We start from the raw sequence: 22,454 nt of genomic DNA, 5'->3' as shown, positions 1-22,454 counted from the left end.
CTTCAAGTTAATTTATTATCAAAAGCCAAAACACATTTCAATTAATTCCTCTGTTGTTCTAAAAGCCATCATTATCTTTAAGAGGAATTAAACTGTCTGACCACAACAGACGCTCGTCAAATTTTTAATAAGCCTCTATCAGTTTAAGTTGTGCTGGCTTGAATAATAAATAGACTTAATGAGGAGAGAGATAGAGAGAGACAGACAGAAAGAACAAGAGAGGGAGAAATCAGAAACTATGATTTTCTTGTAGGGAAAATGTGGGTGGTGAGAGTATTGATTAAAGTCCATGTCTAACTTGTGCATAAGCTCTTCCTTTAATACTTTGGCTTGGAAAAACAAATAAATTATGGAATTAGATTCTGAATAATGGAGGTTACGACGAAAAATGACAGATTAAATATGAAAACAAATGCAATAATAATATAATCTTCAACTTATTCACATCCCACTGAAACGAGATGAAAAACACAAGAGAGATGTGAACTTTGATCTGATTCAAAGTTAAAACTGCTTATTTGATATATATCAGAGCATGCATGCTTGCAGAATGTTCAAGTGCTGCCCTATAGTGGGAAAACCAAATGCATAAGCTTTGATTTTTGAAAAAAAAATAAAATATCTACACTCATATCTCTAACATGTGAGGGATAATACACTGTCTCCCTGAAAGGGTTTATTTTGCAATAATGATTGGATGGCTGACTGTACATCATCCTGTTTATTACATGGCTTATCACTAAATAAATAAGACATTGAAAACATATTGAAAAGCTTCTCATTTGTGTTGATATCAGACACACTGAAGATGATCCGGGAATTTCTCGTGTTTGTATGCATCCGCTTTTTTTAAATGTTCCGATTGGACGGTCATTTCCTTTTAAACAACCCGTAACTGGCAAAGTTTAAACCTTTGTTTTAGCACAGCGGTTGACTGACAGGCAAGGGGTGGCACGTCGCTGCTGCCAGAAAATATTCAGGATGGATTAGCGTTTACACCTCAAATCAAGCAAAGCAAGAAGGAAATGGTCCAAATGAATAACAGGAAGGAAGAAAGGAAATAAAAATAGTAAGAGGAAGGAAGGAAGGAAAGTCTAAATGAATATCAGTAAGGATAGAAGGAAATATTCCAAATGAATAACAGGAAGGAAATAGTCAAAGTAGTAACAGGAAGGAAGCAAGGAAGTAATGATGGAAAAAATAGTTAAAATGAATAACAGTAAGGAAGGGAAGGAAGAAAAGTCTAAATGTACACTGGAGGCCAAAAGTTTGGAATAATGTACAGATTTTGCTCTTATGGAAGGAAATTGGTACTTTTATTGACCAAAGTGGCATTCAACTGATCACAATGTATAGTCAGGACATTAATAACATGAAAAATTACTATTACAATTTGAAAAAAAAGAACTTCTTAAACTACTTCAAAGAGTTCTCATCAAGTTCTCACGTCGGCCTGGGTAGCTCAGTGGTAAAGACGCTGGCTATCACCCTAACCCTGGAGTTCGCTAGTTCACTAGTTCGCTAGTTCGAATCCCAGGGCATGCTGAGTGACTCCAGTCAGGTCTCCTAAGCAACCAAATTGCCAAATTGCCCAATTGCTAGGGAGGGTAGAGTCACATGGGGTAACCTCCTCGTGGTCGCTATAATGTGGTCCATTCTCGGTAGGGCACGTGGTGAGTTGACCGTGGTTGCCGCGGTGGACGGCGTGAAGCCTCCACAAGCACCATGTCTCCGTAGCAACGCGCTCAACAAGCCACGTGATAAGATGCGCGGGTTGACTGTCTCAGACGCAGAGGCAACTGGGATTCATCCTCCGCCACCTGGACTGTCACTATGCGACCACGAGGACTTAAAAGCACATTGGTAATTGGGCATTCCAAATTGGGAGAGGAAAAAAAAAAAAACATCCTCCACATGCAGCAATGACAGCTTTGCAGATCCTTGGCATTCTAGCTGTCAATTTGTCCAGATATTCAGGTGACATTTCTTGACATGTCGGGCACTTCTCACACACCTTACAGATTAGCTGATCCCACAAATGCTCAATGGGTTTAAGATCATGACATTCTTTTCCAATTATCTGTTGTCCAATGTCTGTGTTTCTTTGTCCTCTCTAAAATTTTCTTTTTGCTTTTCTATTTCAAAAGTGGCTTTTTCTTTGCAATTCTTCCCATAAGACCTGAGCCCCTGAGTCTTCTCTTTACTGTTGCACATGAAACTGGTGTTGAGCGGGTAGAATTCAATGAAGCTGTCAGCTGAGGACATGTGAGGCATCTATTTCTCAAACTAGAGACTCTGATGTACCTATCCTCTTGTTTAGTTGAACATCTGACCTTCCACATCTCTTTCTGTCCTTGTTAGAGCCAGTTGTCCTTTGTCTTTGAAGACTAGTAGTGTACACCTTTGTATGAAATCTTCAATTTTTTTGGCAATTTCAAGCATTGTATAGCCTTCATTCCTCAAAACAATGATTGACTGATGAGTTTCTAGAGAAATCTGTTTCTTTTTTGACATTTTTGACCTAATATTGACCTTAAGACATGCCAGTCTATTGCATACTGTGGCAACTCAAAAACAAACACAAAGACAATGTTAAGCTTCATTTAACTAACTAAACAGCTTTAAACTGTGTTTGATATGATGGCAAGTGATTTTCTAGCACCAAATTAGCAATTTAGCATGATTACTCAAGGATAAGGTGTTGGAGTGATGGCTGCTGGAAATGAGGTCTGTCTAGATTTGATCAAAAATTACTTTTTTCAAATAGTGATGGTGCTGTTTTTCACATCAGTAATGTCCTGACTATACTTTGTGATCAGCTGAATGCCACTTTGATGAATTAAAGTACCAATTTCCTTCCAAAACAGCAAAATCTGCATATTATTCCAAACTTTTGGCCATCAGTGTATATCAGGATAAACCAAACATATAATCTTAAACTGAATTAAAAAAAAAAAAAATCTTTTCAATATAGTCTTTCTGATGACACCATAGCAGCATCCTTCAAAGTACTTTATGAAAAAAAACAACATATGTTTCACTAAGGTCAGAGCCCGACTCAGTCTTTACACAGTGCCAATACATGTGGGGTTAAATGCCAAACCCTGGTGCACAGACATGGGAATTGCACTGGGGAAATAGACACTACAAACACTCAATTCCCTCTCTCTGCAGGCTAGAATCAACAACCTTAAGAGAGAGCACCTGGATATTTAGCTCATAGATACAGTGGTATCTTCTGGGGCAACAACACAAAGCACACCAAATTCAAAGACACCTGGGTTCATTTCCCCCTTGAGCCATCTTTGTCTCGCCAAGATTTATTTATCTTTATCTTTTCAAAGAGAGAGTTTGAATGTGTCAGAGGGAGAGGAGTGGGCATCCTGCCCAGCGTGCCAATGCCTTATTGAGAGTTGGTGGGCAGCATGCAGACCAGGTTTAAACACTGCTCCTTTGGAGATGATGATAGCCAATCCAGTGGGCTGTGATGAGCCACAGCAGGGCGGGCTAATGAGAAGACCGTTCAGGACTGTACAGAGACCAGCAGGGATAACACCACCATCTCCTGCGGGGAAAATGAGCCTAGAGCAAACCATTTTCACAGGCAATTGTTCTGGGCCATTTCACAAAGCAGCTCACACACGAATCATTAAATCCCAAAAGCTTAGGACAATATTACAATATCGCTAGCTAGGAATGAACCAGGATGAAGGGCAGAGAGACTGGACATGTAATGAGCAGACATGACCAGAAGAGGGAGTGAAAGATCAAAGAGAGAAATATCAAAAACTATTTTGTTCATGTGTGTGTGTGTATAACACAGCCTGAAAGTTTTAAGAGAAGCTTTACAAAAGACAAACATTTGCCCTCTGTAGGACACTACAACAACAATATAACCTCTGTGACCTCACGACGATCTCAGGCAAAAGGAAAAACAGCCAATTGTGACATTGCAAACACTGTGAAAGATCTGACAATGGGAGCATGAACCACACTGGCACCAGATAATAGAGACTTTCTCTGTGTGTTTGACACAAGTGAATGATAGTACGCAAGTTTCTTACTTGTTTCCTCTGATGGCCTCTCTGCGCACTGTAGCGAGACCCTCGACCACCAGGGACTCTGCGATATTTTCACCTGATGTGTCTATAGAGAAATAAAACCCAAAGGAGACATGTTACTATAACAGCATTCTTTAACATTAAATCTTCCTAATGTCTTTGCTGTGCGGATATATAATATATTTTTCAAAAGTGTCAATAAACCTCCTCTTCGGCACAATTCAAGTTTATTCGGTATGTGTTTCCATCATAGTTTACATGCATTTCTTCTTATCGAATAAAAAAATTTATCCACCTCAAGCGAGCGTATACATTTTTTATTTGCATCTTGGGTGTTTCCATCCAGCAGTTTTTATGTGATATCCCAAATTGCACATAAAAAAAAACAAAAAACTTTGAGGGGGGCCTGGGTAGCTCAATGGTAAAAGACGCTGGCTACCACCCCTGGAGTTCGCTAGTTCGAATCCCAGGGCGTGCTGAGTGACTCCAGCCAGGTCTCCTAAGCAACCAAATTGGCCCGGTTGCTAGGGAGGGTAGAGTCACATGGGGCAATCTCCTCGTGGTCGCAATAATGTGGTTCGTTCTCGGTGGGGTGCGTGGTGAGTTGAGCGCAGATGCCTCGGTGGATGGTGTGAAGCCTCCACACGCGCTATGTCTTCGTGGCAACGTGCTCAACAAGCCACGTGATGAGATGCACGGGTTGGCGGTCTCAGACGTGGAGGCAGCTGGGATTCGTCCTCCGCCACCCGGATTGAAGCGAATCACTACGCCACCACGAGGACTTAAAAAAGCGCATTGGGAATTGGGCATTCCAAACTGGGTGAAAAAGGGGAAAAATCCAAAAAAAAAAAAAAAAAAAACTTTGATGGAAACAGCTATCGAGCCTCATTCAAAAACCGTATTAGCACATATTTGCGTGTGAAACCCACTTGCAAACATTTTTGCGCAGAAATTATGATTCATCATTAAGTTCACACTTAAATTTGTACTAAATTGAGAGGTTGTGCAGAAAGCTCTTATATGGAGATAGTTTGGGTGTGTTTATTAACTAAATTAAGAATATTTCGGATTCATCAACTTAAGAAACAAGGTATGAACCAATCCGTATGTTGTGAAATTTAGTGATGACTTTTTCTGCACAAATGAGCAACTTGTACGCATTTATTAGCGAATGAGACCAACTTAGATTTTATATTGAGAACAGAAATATTTCTCACCTTTTCCCAGGTACACCATGCCATATTCTCTGCTTTGACGGGGTAAATTCCCCACGGTGAAACAGACTTCTTTGCCAATGACCTTCTTACGCAGAAACTCTCGTGCCTGGAAAGCCCATGGCTGCAAATCACACAAACACACAAAGCTATTTACAGCCATTCAATGCCAGAGGACTGTGATTTATCAACTTATAACAGTTTCTATTTACTCTAGTGGGAATTAAAATATTTATAATCACCACCTTACAAAATGTGATTCAAGTGCAGCATTTAAGTTGTAAGAATTAAATATGGACTTTAACTTCAGGCACTTGTTTTCATGAGACTTTTTATGCTTCAAAACAACTTCTTGAAATTCTGCAAAAGTGGGTTACTAGAGTATTAGAATTACACTGAAAGACTGACAATACAGCTGCATTATGCCCAGAAATTAATTTGGTCCTCTACACTTCCAATATATAAAAGATCCTGTATATCTGTGTGTGAATCATCATGCCAATAAAAATAACAGCCAGAAAGAGTAGAGCAGTTCTGTGCACCTCATCTGGTGTGTCCTTAGTGTCTGGTTGGCCCTGAATTGCACGTCGGGCGAGAGCTCCAACGCGGATGTTGCTCAGGTTGATCTGCCGTTCTGGAGGGGGGCCTCCTCGTGGCTGGCCCCTCACGATGACAGCGCAACCAGACAGCACCTGTAGAGATGAAATCACTTTGAGATCTCAGAAATGAAACTGGATCATTTAAAAAAAATAAAAAATCATTCTGGTGCAACTTTGCTTGACTGAGTTTTACACAGATAGGACCCAATTTCTCTTTGCTTTGCACACCTAATATGCAAAACATGTGATAAAAGTGGAGGGAAAAAATGAGTAAAGAGGGGACTATCTCAATGTAGAATAAAACAGCTTTTATTAGGTTACTGATATGATTTAATCTCATGCAAGTCATTGTGTACATATGTGCATACATATGTTTCAAATTCATAATTGATTTCTTTAGAAGTAAAACTTATAAGAAAAAAATTACTGAGTGCAACTTTAAGATCATACATAATATGGCCTCCAGTCATTCACCAAAACATCAGGGGGAAAAAAAGAAATCAGTCAAAAGTGGTCATGAGAAATTATAGCAATTGTAGCAGTATTGGCAGTGCATGATACAAACAAACAATCTGCAAGTCAAATTCAAACTGTTGAAAGCATGAGGGATCTGATCTGATCGTGAGGTTGCATTGCCTTTAGAACCTGTTTGTTTGTGTTTGGCCCACTTTTGAACAACTTTTACATAAACAAGAGATGATAACATCAGTTAACACTCACTACTGTGTAAATCACAACTCAACAGAGAGGTCAAACATGTAGTGGCAGAAAATTACTTGTCCTCAGGGCGGTTCCCCCTTTGAGAGAAAAAGATTAGTGGTGTCTATTTGTTTGTACTGATATTTACAAGCCTTATCATGCTCACTAAATTCTAAATTTAATCATTCAAAATGGTAACAGACAAGTGGGAGTGGCTGATCCAATCAGATGTCATATCGCTGGCATGCAAACTGCTGAGACAGATCTACACCATTAAGAAATTATCACATTAATTGATTGAATCATTCCATTCAATATCAGCTTTCTCTCCTCTACCCACTAAAAACCACAAAGAGAAAGAAATCTCCATCAGTGACTAGAACAGACTCTATAAAACAAGACAGGCTCCATAGAACAGAAGAGAAATCAATCTTCAGAACAGGACAGAATCTTAAGGAAAGGATCAAATCTTTAATACAGAACAGAATCATTAGAACATAATAGAGTCTGTAGGACAGGACAGAATCTTAAGGAAAGGGAAGAACCTGCAGAACAAGACAGTATTTGAAAGAAAGGATAAAATCATTAGAACAGAACAGAATCATTAGAAAATAGTAGAATCTTTAGGACAGAATCTTCAGAGTAGAATTTAGGGATGCACCAATATGGAATTTCTGGGCCGATATGATAACTCACAGCTCATTATTGCCAATACCGATAAACAATTTTTTTTTTTTTTAAGTTTAAATTTAACCTGGAACTGCTTGCTAATTCATTAAAAGCTTCTCATTTGAAAAATATGTGTCATGTAAAAGCTTGGAATTTGGACTTGCCACTATTTAAGGTTCGGCTGATGTAATGTAATGTTTGAATGAGAAATGCATAAACTGTATGGTGCCCAATTATATGAGTGTTTAAGGTAATCCTGATGACCCGCTAACATAGAGAATAATGAACTTCAAACAGCTGTGATAATGCATTCAACTAAAATGAGGTAATAATCAGCATGTAACAAACATTAAAACAACAAAACGCACATACAAACCCTAAACTCTGTATACATGGTGTAATATTAATGATAGCAGCCAGACTGTGTGTAGCTGTGATGTGTTTCACAGACGCCTACTACAGCACTCATCCTTAACAGTTTCACTGTATAACTTATAATGGGAATAGGTAACATTATAGAGATCGAATAGTCATGAGCAGGGGCGCATTAATGCACGGGCTTACACCGGTTGAAGCCCAGGGGCCCACAACATCCAGGGGACCGCATTTTCCCCTATCCATGTTCGCGGGAGGAGCGTGTCTATCGCTTTCAGCGGGAGACAAAGTTGTTGACACGGAGACACAACAGTGAAAGGTGTCCGTGTAGCACATGTTGAACGCACAGCAGTTCCACCATATGGGAAATATGCAAAAAATGGCATGTCGTTACTCATGGCAGATGATCCCAAATTAAAACCAGACCCAAAACAAAGTAAAAAGGTGCAGAGAAGTTGAAATAATCCACACAGAGCTACATGAGCTTGGTTCTCACCTGTGTGTGCATACACACTGTCACTTACGGCTGCCCGAGTCACTGCCTGAAGCAAAGATGCTGCAGGCAGTCAGAGATTCTCAGCCGCAAGCAAAAATGTTTTTACAAATTATCATCGAAAATATCAGCAGTAATTCCATTACTGGCACGATAAATATTTTTCTTTTCCCGGTTATCAGCCAATAATATATTGGCCGCCAATATATCGTGCATCCCTAGTAGAATCTTCAGAACAAGACAGAATCTTAAGGAAAGGATAAAAATCTTTAGAACAGGACAAAATCTTTAAAACAGAATAGAATCTTTAGGAAAGGAAATTATCTTCAAAACAGGGCAGAATCTTATAAGAATAGAATCTTTAGAACAGCACAGAATCTTCAGAACAGGATAAAATCTTTAGAACAGCACAGAATATTTAGAACATGATAGAATCTTCAGAACAGCGCAGAATCTTCAGATTTGTCTGTTTATTTCATTTTAACGCCATGTCAGCAACTCAGCTATTCACATGGCAAAAAAAGGTTAGTCACAGAATCTTCAGAAAATAACAGAATCTTCAGAACAGGATAAAATCTTTAGAACAGCGCAGAATCTTCAGATTTGTTTGTTTGTTTATTTAGTTTTAATGCCATGTCAGCAACTAGGCTATTCACATGGCAAACAAAGGTTAGTCACAGAATCTTTAGAACAGGATAAAATCTGCAGAACAGCACAGAATCTTCAGAACAGGGCAGAATCTTCAGATTTGTTTGTTTGTTTATTTATTTAGTTTTAACACCATGTCAGCAACTAGGCTACTCACATGGCAAACAATGTTTAGTCACAGAATCTTCAGAAAAGCACAGAATCTTTAGAACAGGATAAAATCTTCAGAACAGAACAGAATCTTTAGAACAGCACAGAATCTTCAGATTTGTTTGTTTGTTTATTTAGTTTTAACACCATGTCAGCAACTAGGCTATTCATATGGCAAACAAAGGTTAGTCACAGAATCTTCAGAACAGTGCAGAATCTTCAGAAAAGCAGAGAATCTTTAGAACAGCACAGAATCTTTAGAACAGCACATAATCTTCAGAACAGAACTGAATCTTCAGATTTGTTTGTTTGTTTATTTAGTTTTAACACCATGTCAGGAACTAGGCTATTCACATGGCAAACAAAGGTTAGTCACAGAATCTTTAGAACACAGAATCTTTAGAACAGCACAGAATCTTCAGATTTGTTTGTTTGTTTATTTAGTTTTAATGCCATGTCAGCAACTAGGCTATTCACATGGCAAACAAAGGTTAGTCACAGAACCTTCAGAACAGCACAGAAACTTTAGAACAGAACAGAATCTTCAGAAAAGCACAGAATCTTCAGAACAGAACAGAATCTTTAGAACAGAACAGAATCTTCAGATTTGTTTGTTTAGTTTTAATGCCATGTAAGCAAATAGGCTATTCACATGGCAAACAAAGGTTAGTCACAGAATCTTCAGAACAAGATAAAATCATTAGAACAGCACAGAATCTTCAGAACAGCATAAAATCATTAGAACAGGATAAAATCATTAGAACAGCACAGAATCTTCAGAACAGCATAAAATCATTAGAACAGCACAGAATCTTCAGAACAGCACAGAATCTTCAGAACAGCACAGAATCTTTAGAACAGCGCAGAATCTTCAGATTTGTTTGTTTGTTTATTTAGTTTTAACGCCATGTCAGCAACTAGGCTATTCACATAGCAAACAAAGGTTAGTCACAGAATCTTCAGAACAGCGCAGAATCTTCAGAACAGAACAGAATCTTCAGAAAAGCAGAGAATCTTCAGAACAGAACAGAATCTTTAGAACAGCACAGAATCTTCAGAACAGCACATAATCTTCAGAAAAGCAGAGAATCTTCAGAACAGAACAAAATCTTTAGAACAGCACAGAATCTTCAGATTTGTTTGTTTGTTTATTTAGTTTTAACACCATGTCAGCAACTAGGCTATTCACATGGCAAACAAAGGTTAGTCACAGAATCATCAGAACAGCACAGAGTCTTTAGAACAGAACAGAAACTTTAGAACAGCACAGAATCTTTAGAACAACACAGAATCTTTAGAACACAGAATCTTCAGATTTGTTTGTTTGTTTAGTTTTAATGCCATGTCAGCAAATAGGCTATTCACATGGCAAACAAAGGTTAGTCACAGAATCTTCAGAACAGCACAGAATCTTCAGAACAGCGCAAAATCTTCAGAACAGCGCAAAATCTTCAGAACAGCGCAAAATCTTCAGATTTGTTTGTTTGTTTATTTAGTTTTAACACCATGTCAGGAACTAGGCTATTCACATGGCAAACAAAGGTTAGTCACAGAATCATCAGAACAGCACAGAATCTTTAGAACAGCACAGACTCTTTAGAACACAGAATCTTTAGAACAGAACAGACTCTTTAGAACAGCACAGAATCTTCAGAACAGCACAGAATCTTTAGAACAGAATCTTTAGAACAGCTTTGAATCTTTAGAACAGAACATAATCTTCAGAAAAGCACAGAATCTTCAGAACAGGATAAAATCATTAGAACAGCACAGAATCTTTAGAACAGCGCAGAATCTTCAGATTTGTTTGTTTGTTTATTTATTTAGTTTTAACGCCATGTCAGCAACTAGGCTATTCACATAGCAAACAAAGGTTAGTCACAGAATCTTTAGAACAGCGCAGAATTTTCAGAACAGCGCAGAATCTTCAGATTTGTTTGTTTATTTAGTTTTAACACCATGTCAGTAACTAGGCTATTCACATGGCAAACAAAGGTTAGTCACAGAATCATCAGAACAGCACAGAATCTTCAGAACAGGACAGAATCTTCAGAACAGGATAAAATCTTTAAAACAGGACAAATCCTCACAACAGGATAGAATATGTAGGTAAGGAAGTAATCTTTGGAACGAAGGAATCTTCAGAACAGGACAGAATATTTAAAACAGAAAAGAATCTTCAGGACAGAAACAGACAGCATAGAGACTTTGGGACAGAAAAAAAAAATCTGAATAGAATGTGACTTTACTTCGGATATTACAAACCAACTTCAGTAACTGTATAAGCACACACGTGGTTCGAGTCAGGGAAGTGTTCATTCCTTCCTCTAGAGAAGCTCTGAAATCAGAGGGCCTGCCTTTATAATTACTGACTGTTTGGAAGGTTATTCAGGCTTCCGTCACCACAGTCTGGGTCAGAAAATATCCCTGAATTTCCCAAATCCACCAATACTCTGGTTTATCCAGGAGTTGATTAAGATGGGGAAAGTACTTCTGCAGGGTTTTTTTTTTTTTTTTTTAAGTGTTATTTCACATTGAAGCAAAATAAAAAGCTACATAAAAAGTGGCCATGATATTTCTCCTTGATTTTCCACCACAACCACTAACTACTGTAAAACCATTAAAAAAATGAATAGATTTCCTTCAAACAGTGCAAGGAGCTTTCTGTCATTTTCTTTTGACAGTAGTGGCCAATACCAAGTTACCATAGTTTTTTGTAATAACCACGATGATTATAGTAGCGATGGCAGTTCCTCAGAAACTAAGGTTACCATGGTAAAGTTTTGTAAGTGTTTTATCCAAAAACACTTGCAGGTCTAGGAGACTATAAAAAACATAAAATATTGTCATTTCACAGACTAATAGGTTTAATAAACAACGCCAATCCTATTGTATCTTTTACTTGAAAGCTACATCACATTGTTGATGTGGGTCTCTCGATGAAGTCTTGGTGGGCCAAAGACCTACGTTCTAAAACACTGTATATTCACGAGTGCTTGCATGAAACTGACCACTACACGCACGAGCAGTAGTGGATCCTGGCATAGGCGATATAGGCAGGTGCCTAGGGCAGCAATGCTCTCTGGGGTGGCACGACAGGGTACCTGATCGATCACCCCTGCACAGAGCTCATAAGATCGCGATGGGAGAAAGGTGCCCCGAGTTGTTCCTGATAGGCTACTCAGCCTAAAAGGCTCCAAATGGTTAGGTTTATAGATGTTCATAATGCATTCTTACATTCTGAACAAACATAAGAGAACCATGATCAACAGTATAGTTACACCATGACACAGGATCGACTCAGTGGTCTTGAGAAAATAAGTATCAACCATGTGATTGCTGGGCAGATTTGACAAAGTCATTGATGATTTACATCAATGAAAACTAGGAGGGGAGGGTTCAATTTAAAATTAGGAATTACATGTAATAGCACAAGCAGCAAACTGTAAGTATTCTGCCATTTTCTTTATTTATTGACTCTCTAATTTAATTGTGCAATTTAAGTTTTGAATATATATATATATATATATATATATATATATATATAGTTACTTCATTTCTATATTCATTGTCTAGTTATACCCAAAAATTAAAATTCATCATTTACTCACCCTCATGCCATTCCAGAAACATGGCTTTCTTTCTTTTGCAGAATGCAAATGAGGATTTTTAGAAGAATATTTCAGCTCTGTAGGTCCATACAATGCAAGTGAATGGTGGCCAGAACCTTGAAGCTCCAAAAAGCACATAAAGGCAGCATAAAAGTAATCCATAAGACTCCAGTGGTTAAATCCATGTCTTTAGAAGTGATATGATAGGTGTGGGTGAGAAATAGATCGATAATCCCTTTTTACTCTAAATCTCCACTTACACTTTAAGATCTGAAAGTGAAACTAACAGGCATCACATGCGACTTTAAGATGTGAAAGCGGAGATTTAGAGTAAAAAATTTACTTAAATATTTATCTGTTTCTCACCCACACCTATCAGATCACTTCTAAAGACATGGATTTAACCACTGGAGTCTTATGGACTACTTTTATGCTGCCTTTATGTGATTTTTGTAGCTTCAAAGTTCTAACCAACATTCACTTGCATTGTATGGACCTACAAAGCTGAGACATTCTTCTAAAAATGTTTCATTTGTGTTCAGCAGAAGAAAGAATGTCATACACATCTGGGATGTCATGAGGGTGATTAAATGATGATAGAATTTCAGAATTTTATTTTTGGGTGAACTAACCCTTTTATATATTTTGTGTAAAAGCACAGTCCTGTAAAAAAAAAAAAATTTGTTGGGAGGGGGGAGTTAAGGGGGGCGCCACGTCGGATCTGCCACTGCGCACGAGACCTCACACACGAAACTATCAGAACAAATCTGAACTTTGATTGATCTAGAAAATGTAGTAACAACCTCCTGACGCAGGGAGACACCGACTAATACATAAGATCAGCCAGTCCGTTAAACGCGACAGTAAAAAGCTAACACAACGCACAAATCTGTTGATATCAGTGTGGATGAAACTCTAGATCTGCTTTTTTTTTTACGCTCAGCCTGCAGGGAAAGGGCTAGCTGTTTAGGAATCTACCATGAGTTTGTTATTAAATCTGTGCCTCTGCGCAAATATTGGGCTCAAGTTGCAAAATATTTAGATTTAGCGACAAGTATTCTGCAATGTTTGGTGTCAGTTACTACAAAAGCAAAAGAAAGCAAGCAAATGTCTAAGGAAGTATTAGATATAATGTTGCATAATTGGCCATCTGGATCACAGCAGAAGAGTGCTGAACTTCTTTCACCTTTGCAGACTGTAGAAACAACTGAAAGAAGCGTTCAAAACTACAGAGAATCAGAGGGAAATCAATACGATGCATAATGCATGCGTGACATAAAAGGTGTGAACTTTTCTGACAGCTTTGCAATCACTTATTCCCCAACGAGCATTAGAGAATTAGCCGGTCTGCCATGCCGTTTCACCCCCAGCCCAACACTTCTCCTACCATCTTCACTATTCCTCTCTGCAGCTGCGGAGCTGAAGTCTGGTTGGACTGAACCTGTGCCGGTACTGCAGAGGCCATGTCCGCTGGATGATTATTCCGATCGGGGAGGGAAGAGAGAGAGAGAGAGGTAAAGGAGCCGGCAGAGTCCTATGAGATGCCTCTACTGTGAGCCAAAGAAGGGAAGAGACACTGAGCACGGCTGATCACGCTTTGCTTAACCGGAAGCACGGCGTGGGGAATATACACGTCGAAATGTTGCACTTCCCCGGTCAGAGCGTCACACTCGCGCGTTGAATCGGGCGATTTGGGGGTGACGTCAGAACGGGAGTGATGACATCCGGTACGCGGGGAGGTGCGACACGTCAGCACAGATTTGAAAAAAGCTTGTGCACTAATGCTGCGTTCCATTCAAACCTGATGTGGGATATTTCTACTTGATATCTCCGATCACCGACCATAAATGCATTCCATTGCCAGATATTCGGAAGATGACGTTTAAGGAAACAAAACTGCAACGCTCCCGTTAGTTTCGCAGGTGTGTATATATATATAAGCACTCAAAGTTTGATGAAGAGATTATATCATAGGGTGTTTGAACTGACTTGCTTCACCTTATCCTAAACATGAAACTACATTGTAGTAAAATATTGTCTTATAGAAGGACTAAATGTTGGTAAATGATCAAGGAAATTATTTTTCTGATAGTCTACATGGCACGGCTCTGACATTAAAATACATTTTACATGAAGGGAAAATATATATATATATATATATATATATATATATATATATATATATATATTTTTTTTATTTTATTTTTTTATTGCCTATGGATGAGAGATATTCACATTTCAAAGGCAAAAACGCAACCGTGGTGCTTTTCTAATATTGACCACTAGATGAGGCTATTCGACAAATATCATGGTAAGCAGCAGTGGAACATTTGTCATTCATAAATGTAAATTTTACACATTTTAAAATAGAATTAGGTCATTAATTTGATACATTAACAGAATTAAAAAAAAAAAAAAAAAACAGCAAAGCCAGAAAGAGTGTGAATATCTTTAAAGCCCTGAATCTTTTTAAATATTATTATATAGGCTACCTTGTGTATGCTGTATATTGCCTTCTATACTTACTTCGTACACTTAAAACAGTCAATATCTCTCTTTTGATGTTTTTTTATTTTTGTATGTTTTTTAATTTATTTTAGCTGTTATTGTTCTAAATTTGACTGTTTTGCTGTCTTGTTGTACTTATTACAGCAATAAAAAATGAAAATAAAAAAAAACAATACATTTCACTTTGGAAAAAAAATAGCAAGCAACCTCTTACAGTGGCGGAACCAGGATTGTTATTATTATTATTATATTATGTTTGTTTATTTTTTTGTTTGTTTGTTTGTTTATTTGTTTGCTTAATAGAAGACATGTTACAGAACATAAACATACAGGTGGGACACATATAAAAAAGAAGAAAATAAATATTTTTATGATAAGGGATGTTCTTTTAGCTTTATTGTTGGAGGATATTTTCAGAAGGGAAGATAACAATATGACCCATTGCAAAAAAATTGGATTGGGTTTGATTTTAAGATACCTTAGTGTGACAAGGTCCTTTAACTCTCTTTGAAGGAGGAAGCGGGGGCCAGGTGAACAGTCCAATGTAAGTTTTATTATCACACTTTTCAGTACTTTTTATGACAGCATGCATGCATGCACACACACACACACACACAGCTTCGTGCGTCTCTCACTCTCTCCCTCCCAGCAGTCTGGATTGGCCTTTTTATCCTTCTCCACTCTCACTGCAAATACAAAACAGCTGTTAGAGGTGATTTCCTACAGGTGTCAATACTTACCGTTCCGTCTCTCATGGCCTCTCTCTCCACAGACATCGCTGGGCCACACTCCCATCACCACATACCCCCAGTGCCCACATACCCCTTACTACGCCACCCCCCCCCCCCAGTGTGGGGAAACACTGGTGGTGTTGTTCCGGACTGTGGCTGACCCATTGCAGGATGGCTTTCTTCAAATCGGAATACTCCAGGAGGTTGGCAACCAGGAGTTTTTGTGCCGCGAGTTGGGCTTCCCAAGACAGCAGCAGTAGCAGATGGACTGCCCACTTCAGGGTTCTGGCTGTGTGCTCGAAGAGCTCCAGGAAAGCCTCCGGGTCATCCTGTGGTGTCATCTTAGCGAGCGTCACATGGGGTCCTGCTGCTGCTGGGGTTGCAGCTGAAGCCCCCTCCTGGGGCAGCACGTTCTGCAACAACTGCCAGTCCTCCACGTGGGCCTGTTGGGGCACCTCAAAACGCTTCTCCTGCTCCTTCATCAGCTCCATTAGGGCCTGGTGTTGTGCTTGGTGGATGCTGGCGAGGGACTTGAAGATTTCTTCCAGTGGCGAGGACATCATGGCAGCATATTCTTCCTCCATCCCGGGTTTCAGCACCACTGTGACAAGGTTCATTAACTCTGTTTGAAGGAGGAACCGTGGGCCAGGTGAACAGTCCAACATAAGTTTTATTATCACACTGTTCAGTACTTTTTATGACAGCATGCATGCACACACACAGCTTCGTGCACCTCTCTCTCTCTCCCTCCTGGCGGTCTGGATTGCCGTTTTTATCCCTCTCTACTCTCACTGCAAACACAAAACAGCTGTTAGAGGTGATTTCCTACATGTGTCAATCCTTACCGTTCTGTCTCTCTCGGCGTCTCTCCCCATAGACGTCGCTCGGCCATGCCTCCATCACCACACTTACTTTATGAATTTGGTATTTATCCATCATACAAATTAAATGTATCCCATTATCTAACTCCTTATTATTTGTTTCATAATCATGAAAAAATAATAATTGTGATAGAAAAATAACTGCTCTGGTAAATGTAAGATATAAAGAAGGTGAAATATGAGACCAAAATTGAACTGTATACAGGGGTGGCTGGGCAGTGGTCAGGAATCAGCCTGAAGAGGCACTGAAAAAAAATTATACAAACAAAAAATGTGTTTAGCCTTTAAATACTGGGTTGTTTAAGGTGCCCACAACACACTCTATGATCAATTGCTCTTCTTAGTAAGTAAAGGAATTGTCTAGTTGCATATGACAGCCATGACTGATTTCTGGTTTAGTGAGTGTGGTCATAGCCACTTCTGATTTCACCAGTTACTGGTCCAGAGACTGCTGAAAATGGCATTTTATTTGAGGTGTTTAATGAAAAGGAATTTAAAATAAATTGTAGCTTCGAGACACAGATCTCATAAACAGTGTGTTTATTTAAGGCTGTTGTCGGCCATACACTGTTTGGAGAACCCCTTCTGCCAACAGTCTCCCCCTTGCACACATAATGTACACGAAACATTCAGGATCAGCTCTCAATGCAAGACATTACAACTGAGTCAAATGCGTAAGACAACACATTTCTCAGTTAGAACAGTTAGAATATAACAATACATTTATTTTCAAAATGTTACACATGCAGTTACATCGATGACTGTGAAGGTAAGACATGATAACCATATACTGTAACAAAGTACAGAAAAATGAGCATAAATTAATGAATATAATATACTGATATTCCATAATAAAATATTATATATTTTTTGCGTTGTCACAATTTTTTTCACTATTCATTGTAAAATGCTCCTCAGTTCTGCAGAAATACAGTACATTCCAGTATTATCAGATTATTACAAATTATTAGAGCAAATGTCATGAGCATGTAATATAGTACATGCAGTACACAGTACAGTACATGGCCTCTAAACTACAGTAATGTAATGTAGTACAGAAGCCATGTAGGTTGTCTACTTGTGTACTATAAGATTCAGTTACTATAGCTCTTGTCTGAAAGTAAATTATAGATGTAACCATATAACTACTCAGATTTAGCCACCCAGCATTGTTGTACCATGCACAAGTGTCAACCAGAATACTGTAGAGCAAATATCATCAGGGACAACTGTTCTTCTGCCTTTTCATCTTCCTCTTCCCCACTGTCTCTGTCTTCATACATTGTTAGGGTCAATTTTCCAAAACACATAATCATTTGTGGCTATTTTTATTTATCCTGAAATTCTTAGTGTTTACACATGAAGAAATGTGTGTTAACTGAGTTCATGCTTTGAAGCCTTGAGCGAATTATTTTGAGTGTTTGTGCTTTCTGAATGAGAACATGTTTGTGCAAAATTGGGGCATGGGGTAGAGTTTTGCAGAAAATATTAAACAAACTGGAACATGTGTGGAAACAGGTGAACTGTGTTTATAGTTTTGAGAAATGTGTCTTTGTTTCGAGAGTTTAAGTTATCGTTAGGGGAACTGGACCAATAATTATAATGACCAATCAGTTATAGTGTGTTGGCAATCCAGAAAAACTGTACAAACATCATTTGAACTCAGTTTTGTGATACTCAAAGTTTACATGTTAACTAGCTTCCTAATTGAAATGACCGAATAGGAACATGTTTAATCATTGCACGCATTTGAAAAGTTTTCTGTGTGTTGTTGTAAAGAGATAGATTCATCTCCAATTGCGAGATGGGTTCCCAATTGCCTCTGTAAACCCTAATGTTGTCATCACTGGAAAAACTTGAAATGTCAAGTTCCTTGAAGTTATTTTTCCTAAGTGTTAATATAGTATTAAGATTTAAAGTGTTAATAACTCAAACTATTCAGTACAAAACTGAGGCTATAGGGAATTCCCATAATGCCTTGCACTTGAATTATTTAATTATGTTTCCTTGGTCAAAGGGAATGGGTGTCCATGCATTTCTGTGGAGCAATAAGTTTATTTAATGATTGAACTAAAATCAAGTTATAATCTTCTTTATTAAAGCTGTGTCATGATATGACCTAAATTTTATTCCATTCAATTAATATGATAAAGTAGAAACAATAACATTTAAATAGCAATTCTGACTTAAATAGTTAAATTCATCCTATATGATTACCAAGTTAGGTGAACTTAATTACACACGTTTTGGAGACGCCATTACACAATTCATTTGAGGGAACGAGTTTACTCAATCAATTGAGTAAAGTCAACTTATTAGGGTTTTCAGTGGGGTCGCCCCGACCTCTGTTACGTGTCTATGTACTCAAGATTGAAATCATATTGTGTGAGAGAGATGAATGCATTTTAATTTTAATATGGTTAGTTAAAGATGTTTTCAAACAAATTAGTAGAAAATGCACTGTGAGGATCGTTCTGCTGAAACACACCAATCATGCGTAAAAGTGGGCTACTTTCTTGTGGTTAAATAATCTGATAGCAAATTGGTTTATTTTGCAATACTTCTTTGTATCTAAGAAACATAACTTCATAAATGTGGTAGCTAATATGCTCTGGAAGGCAAACGGTAACAAAACCATACAATGATAAATCACATTCTTGAATGTTTTATCAACGGCACCTCGATAATAACAAATCTCTTTTTCTCAAGTTTATTTCTATTCTGGACTGGCGCCATCACTCAATGTAATGCATAGACTGTAACTTTAACAATGTTTGTACATGGATAACAATGGGAGCCAGAATATTAAGACACTGTGAAACACATATCAGGGCTTGACTCTGATTATAGGGTATGGGTATGGCTTTTTGGGCAGTTCTATAATTAAGTCTAAGATTTAGGGGAAAATATATGAGATACCCTTCACTTACATTCTTGCATTGGAACAGAAATGTTCTTCCCCATTTGTACCTACCCAAGAGGTTCGAAGTTAATAGTAGCCAATATTGTTTCTATGACATTAAAGTGAGCATCAGAAAAAGTTATAGTGATCTCTTCTTGTTTCTGCATTTAAAACTGCATCTTTATATTAAAATTTATATTTGAATCATGCAGAACTGATTCACATGTGCACACGTTTGGAGAGCCTCGTGTGCACGTTTACACGGGTGTAATATCACAGTTTAGCTGGAATAATTCAGAGCACAACATTGGAAATTGCATTATTTTTATTTTAGTTTTTAAATTTTATTTCTCCAAGCACAGTATCGGTAAATATATCTAAATAGCTTGGATTTCAGGACTCAAATTGTTTAGATTTTTCGTACAAAGAGGGTTTTGTAATTTTTCTGCTAAGCATGAATTCATTTCATTAATGCACTTCATTTTATAAAGTGAGCAATAAAGTATGTAAAGCTTTTTGCAGTGGCAGCTCTTTGAAGTAATAAATAAATACTTTATTTGTCTTTTCATCCCATTGGCAAGGAGATCTTTGCCTTCCAACAGGTCGTCGCGTTTATATGTGGAGCGTCCAGTCCTGCATGCTGTAAGAGGTGGTTAATATGTAATTTGGATCATGTGGCATTTTAAAATCCAACCTTTATTTACACAGTCTTCGATCTGTGTGGAATTACCTAATGATGCCCAATTAGTCATCGAGCAGGACCAAATACAAGGCTTGTGTGGATACACTCTTGCTGATATTTGCTCTCCAAATATTTCCTTTGAAACGTTTACAACACATTTTATCTGCTAGCCAGACAAGGGACATCTGTGAGGGTTTTTCAGCTTTCTTTTTTATAAATAAAACCAAAATTGGTCCACATTTGCCCCTCTGACTCTGTTTGTTCATGCTTGAAGGAAAATGTAATAAAAGAGGCTCTGAGATATCAAAATTTATCAAAATCACTTTACCATATGGCAGTCGTCTTTGGAGCAGGTTTTAAAATGTTTGCTTTAAAAGAACAAAATCTGATAAACATGTAAAATCCTCGTGTGGAAGGATGAAAGATGCACGAGTCACATGACCACTGGAGAGCCTCAGTCTCGAGGAGTTTGAACATCACAGGAGTCAGGAAAGGAATAAAATCGGGCTCGTGAATTCATAAATGAGTTTAACATTTCACAGTTACCCTTTGTTAGTTGACTGTTTTCATATGTGGACTACCTTCCTTTTCAGTCGCCCATTCATAACGTTATGGGATCTGTCCAGCAGTGGGTGATGCTGAAATCACACAAACTCTCGACTTGCTTTCACGGAGACTGCTGTGTACACCCACATACTGATGATCCAACATCTGTCATTCAAGTGTGGTCAAGCTAAAAGTTAAGCGAACATACTTCCTAACATATTTCCTTAGCTATTTTGGTCCTCTACACTTTCACTAAATGTTCCTGCCCCTCATATGTGCCAAGAAACCAAAGTCTAGAATGCTTCATTGCACCAGTCCCATTGGTTAACATTGGTGAGCATATTGTCACCACATTGTAAAAAGTGGTAACCTGTAATTGTTACCTTAAATTGAACACATTAGGTTACACTAAAAAAAATGCTTTTAGGATTAGATCAGGTAGAAATAGCTTATGGTAACAATCGCAGGTTATCACTTGTTTCAGTGTATCTGAACAGCAGGCCACATCATCTGGATGAGGGCACTTGGTTATATCAGAGATTATCGAATATCACTTCTATTAAAATGAATTGGAGAAATTGGAATGCTCAACCATGGAGCTCTGAACGGCCAATGGTTAACGGATGTAGAAAGGAAGTCCAGCCTTACAGTTAAAAGAGCCAATCACCTTTTAGATACAGACAAAACCTGTCAATCAACTCTAGAATGCGCATGCACATAAGCTATAAAAGCTAGGAAAATTGCAGGGTTTTTTACGTTATATGAGGTAAAGAATCAAAATTTATAATACCAGTATTGTCAGATTTTATTGCTAATTTGAAATATATTCTTTGATCGTAATCTTGACCAACTGTTTTTGAGCTGCACTGGCGTGATTGGAAATGCCTCCCGAGAGCGTTCCAAAGATGGCCGACAGTGGACTGACTTGCTAGAAAGACTTTGGTTATATATAAGAAGTCACGTGTGGGAACAGTGAGTGGGAAGTGGGCGAGGGCAGAAATATCATCTCAGCAATACGAAGCAGATTGCCTGATTTTCACTCAAAAGCCAACCAAACTTGCTTTTTTTGTGCCTTTGTTCCAGGTAAATTATTTAATAAATGAAACGTTTACTAAGAACTTTTTCATTTGTTTTCCAAGGCTACCAAGTGTCAACTGGGTTGTGCGGCACAAATTCTGACGTGGCAAATGTAGGTTGGCAAGGCAGTGCTGTATTTAAATTTCCTCTTTCATTTTTCTTCTTTTTCTTCTCCACAATTTTCGCAATTAATTCTCCATTAAAGGCCAAAACATACTTCACGCAAGTATGTGAACACAGACTCGAGCACTCGGCCAGCATATGGTCCCGTTGTACATACTTTACGTCTGCTCTTGCGTTGCTCTGGCAGTTCCAGACCTCACACCACAAGGGGGTGATAGAGTTTATTTTAGGTGCCACGAAACCGAATCACGAAAATTTGATTCTGTGGTCCAGTGTTATATGAAGTCAAAAAGCCATCCCAACATGTCTAAAATGACTGGTTATCCACAGCTAGTTGTGGCATCTCCACTGTGGACACCTTTCCATTTCTTCCTGGATCTGACAAATCGGTCCCGTAGTTGTTTCCATTTTCTCTTTACAGTGTTATTATAAGAATTTAGGGAAGCTGCAATTCCTTGCCAAGCATTTTCAATCGCTGTTTTTTT

The 22,454-nt window shown here is 38.2% G+C and overlaps 2 protein-coding genes across 2 annotated transcripts in view; one reads left to right on the top strand and one right to left on the bottom strand.

Moving 5' to 3' along the window:
• Window positions 1-14,435, bottom strand: part of LOC127434836 (staphylococcal nuclease domain-containing protein 1-like) — a 280,085-nt gene extending 265,650 nt beyond the window's left edge. The window contains exons 1-4 of the mRNA XM_051687847.1: window positions 13,907-14,435; window positions 5,818-5,967; window positions 5,279-5,399; window positions 4,065-4,146 (exon numbers count right to left, since the gene is read on the bottom strand). Coding sequence (XP_051543807.1) covers window positions 4,065-4,146; window positions 5,279-5,399; window positions 5,818-5,967; window positions 13,907-13,984 — 431 coding nt within the window. The 5' untranslated portion in view covers window positions 13,985-14,435. The remainder of the gene's footprint in view (window positions 1-4,064; window positions 4,147-5,278; window positions 5,400-5,817; window positions 5,968-13,906) is intronic.
• A 354-nt stretch (window positions 14,436-14,789) lies between these two features.
• LOC127434841 (uncharacterized) lies at window positions 14,790-16,536 on the top strand. The gene is made up of 3 exons (XM_051687860.1): window positions 14,790-14,830; window positions 15,541-15,571; window positions 15,800-16,536. The coding sequence occupies exons 1-3, from the start codon at window positions 14,806-14,808 to the stop codon at window positions 16,386-16,388; spliced, it is 645 nt and encodes a 214-aa protein (XP_051543820.1). The 5' UTR covers window positions 14,790-14,805; the 3' UTR covers window positions 16,389-16,536.
• The last annotated feature ends 5,918 nt before the right edge of the window (window positions 16,537-22,454 follow it).

The sequence above is a fragment of the Myxocyprinus asiaticus genome, chromosome 45 (genome assembly GCF_019703515.2).
Source record: "Myxocyprinus asiaticus isolate MX2 ecotype Aquarium Trade chromosome 45, UBuf_Myxa_2, whole genome shotgun sequence".
Taxonomy (NCBI): Eukaryota; Metazoa; Chordata; class Actinopteri; order Cypriniformes; family Catostomidae; genus Myxocyprinus; species Myxocyprinus asiaticus.
The sequence above is the reverse complement of the archived record's forward strand: the minus strand, read 5'-3'. Positions and strand labels throughout refer to the sequence as shown.

What these genes read in the sequence shown, in the direction of transcription:
- LOC127434841 (XM_051687860.1), top strand. Translation starts at nt 14,806, where the DNA reads ATGAGGCTATTCGACAAATATCATG. An exon ending in GCTATTCGACAAATATCATG is followed by an intron (nt 14,831 to 15,540) that starts GTAAGCAGCAGT and finishes CTCTCTTTGAAG; the next exon opens with GAGGAAGCGGGGGCCAGGTG. An exon ending in GGCCAGGTGAACAGTCCAAT is followed by an intron (nt 15,572 to 15,799) that starts GTAAGTTTTATT and finishes CTCTCTCCACAG; the next exon opens with ACATCGCTGGGCCACACTCC.